This window comes from Chiloscyllium plagiosum, unplaced genomic scaffold (assembly GCF_004010195.1).
Source record: "Chiloscyllium plagiosum isolate BGI_BamShark_2017 unplaced genomic scaffold, ASM401019v2 scaf_9358, whole genome shotgun sequence".
Taxonomy (NCBI): domain Eukaryota; kingdom Metazoa; phylum Chordata; class Chondrichthyes; order Orectolobiformes; family Hemiscylliidae; genus Chiloscyllium; species Chiloscyllium plagiosum.
Window position 1 is genome coordinate 8,608 of NW_025204576.1, and position 981 is coordinate 9,588.

The 981-nt window shown below is 46.8% G+C and overlaps 1 protein-coding gene across 1 annotated transcript; it reads right to left on the reverse strand.

The window, feature by feature from the left end:
* Positions 1 to 31: 31 nt before the first annotated feature.
* LOC122546388 (zona pellucida sperm-binding protein 4-like) lies at positions 32 to 446 on the reverse strand. Its single transcript, XM_043685114.1, has 2 exons — positions 209 to 446; positions 32 to 133 (listed from the first exon to the last, which is right to left on the reverse strand). The coding sequence occupies exons 1-2, from the start codon at positions 419 to 421 to the stop codon at positions 32 to 34; spliced, it is 315 nt and encodes a 104-aa protein (XP_043541049.1). The 5' UTR covers positions 422 to 446.
* Positions 447 to 981: the final 535 nt, after the last annotated feature.

Here is a 981-nt window from a genome sequence, read left to right on the forward strand (position 1 = left end):
CCCCTCCATACCAACAAATCCCACTGCCCCCTCACCTGAAGGTGCTGTCCCGGGTTATTGAGCCCAGTGGCCCCGTCTGAATCATCCTCTTCCCCAAGACATCCGTTTCATACACAAAGCTCCCATTCTCCTCCTGCAAGGGAAGACACTGTTTAATAGGGAGCTGGCCCGTTCAAAGGGACAGAATGCTGGAGCCTCCTATACTCACCCGCTGGGTCGAGCCGCAAGAGGTAATTGGGAAACGGAAGGCTACAAGTTCCGCTGTGATGAGCTTCGGCCTGCACTCAGCTTCATGTCCATCCTTCACGTACAGAGATGACAGGTTGAGGGTAGGACGGGTCAGGTTCCTGGTGATTGCTACAATGAACTGGCCATCTGCTGTGCACACTGCAGAGAGAATGGGAACGTTCAATTTCCCCATTGTGGAAGTGACCTCCAATTCATTAACAGAGGGATGAAGCCTCAAAACCCTAAAATCATTCATAGCTTTTACAGTTGCACTACTCGGAGCCTGTGTATTTATTGGTAGGTGGTCAGCAATTAAGGCAGATTACCTGTTCTAAAGTGAATACAATATCCTACAAGATACTCTAGAAGCCATATGACTACCCAACATGGTAGTGGGGGGCGGCAGGGTTCTCTCAAAGAACCCCAAGTGCTTTTTTTTCTAAAAAAAATCAGTAATGGACCCTAAAAAGGAGGGGGAGAATTAAAAGCTCCAAGAACAATAAATGGTAGGGGAATTCCAAAATTGAAAGCCAAAGCTAAAGCAGACCTGCTCAAAAAAAAAGTGTTTAGATATAGAGATGTAAATGAAAAGGCAGGTGCGTGAATGTCAGTTATATGGGCACAGGTCCAGACATTACACTGTCCTGTGCATTAGCATAGGGTAAGCCTGGCCATTAAAGTCATCCAAACAACCAACCTTTCCCATCACCCTCTGCTCCCAAAAGGATGTGGGGGAATAGAGTCAATAAAATG

Bases quoted from the DNA above. Each gene is read 5' to 3' on its own strand.
- LOC122546388 (XM_043685114.1), bottom strand. From the start codon at position 421: ATGGGGAAATTGAACGTTCCCATTCTCTCTGCAGTGTGCACAGCAGAT. The intron at 134-208 runs GTGAGTATAGGA...CTTCCCTTGCAG, and splicing joins CTTGCGGCTCGACCCAGCGG to GAGGAGAATGGGAGCTTTGT.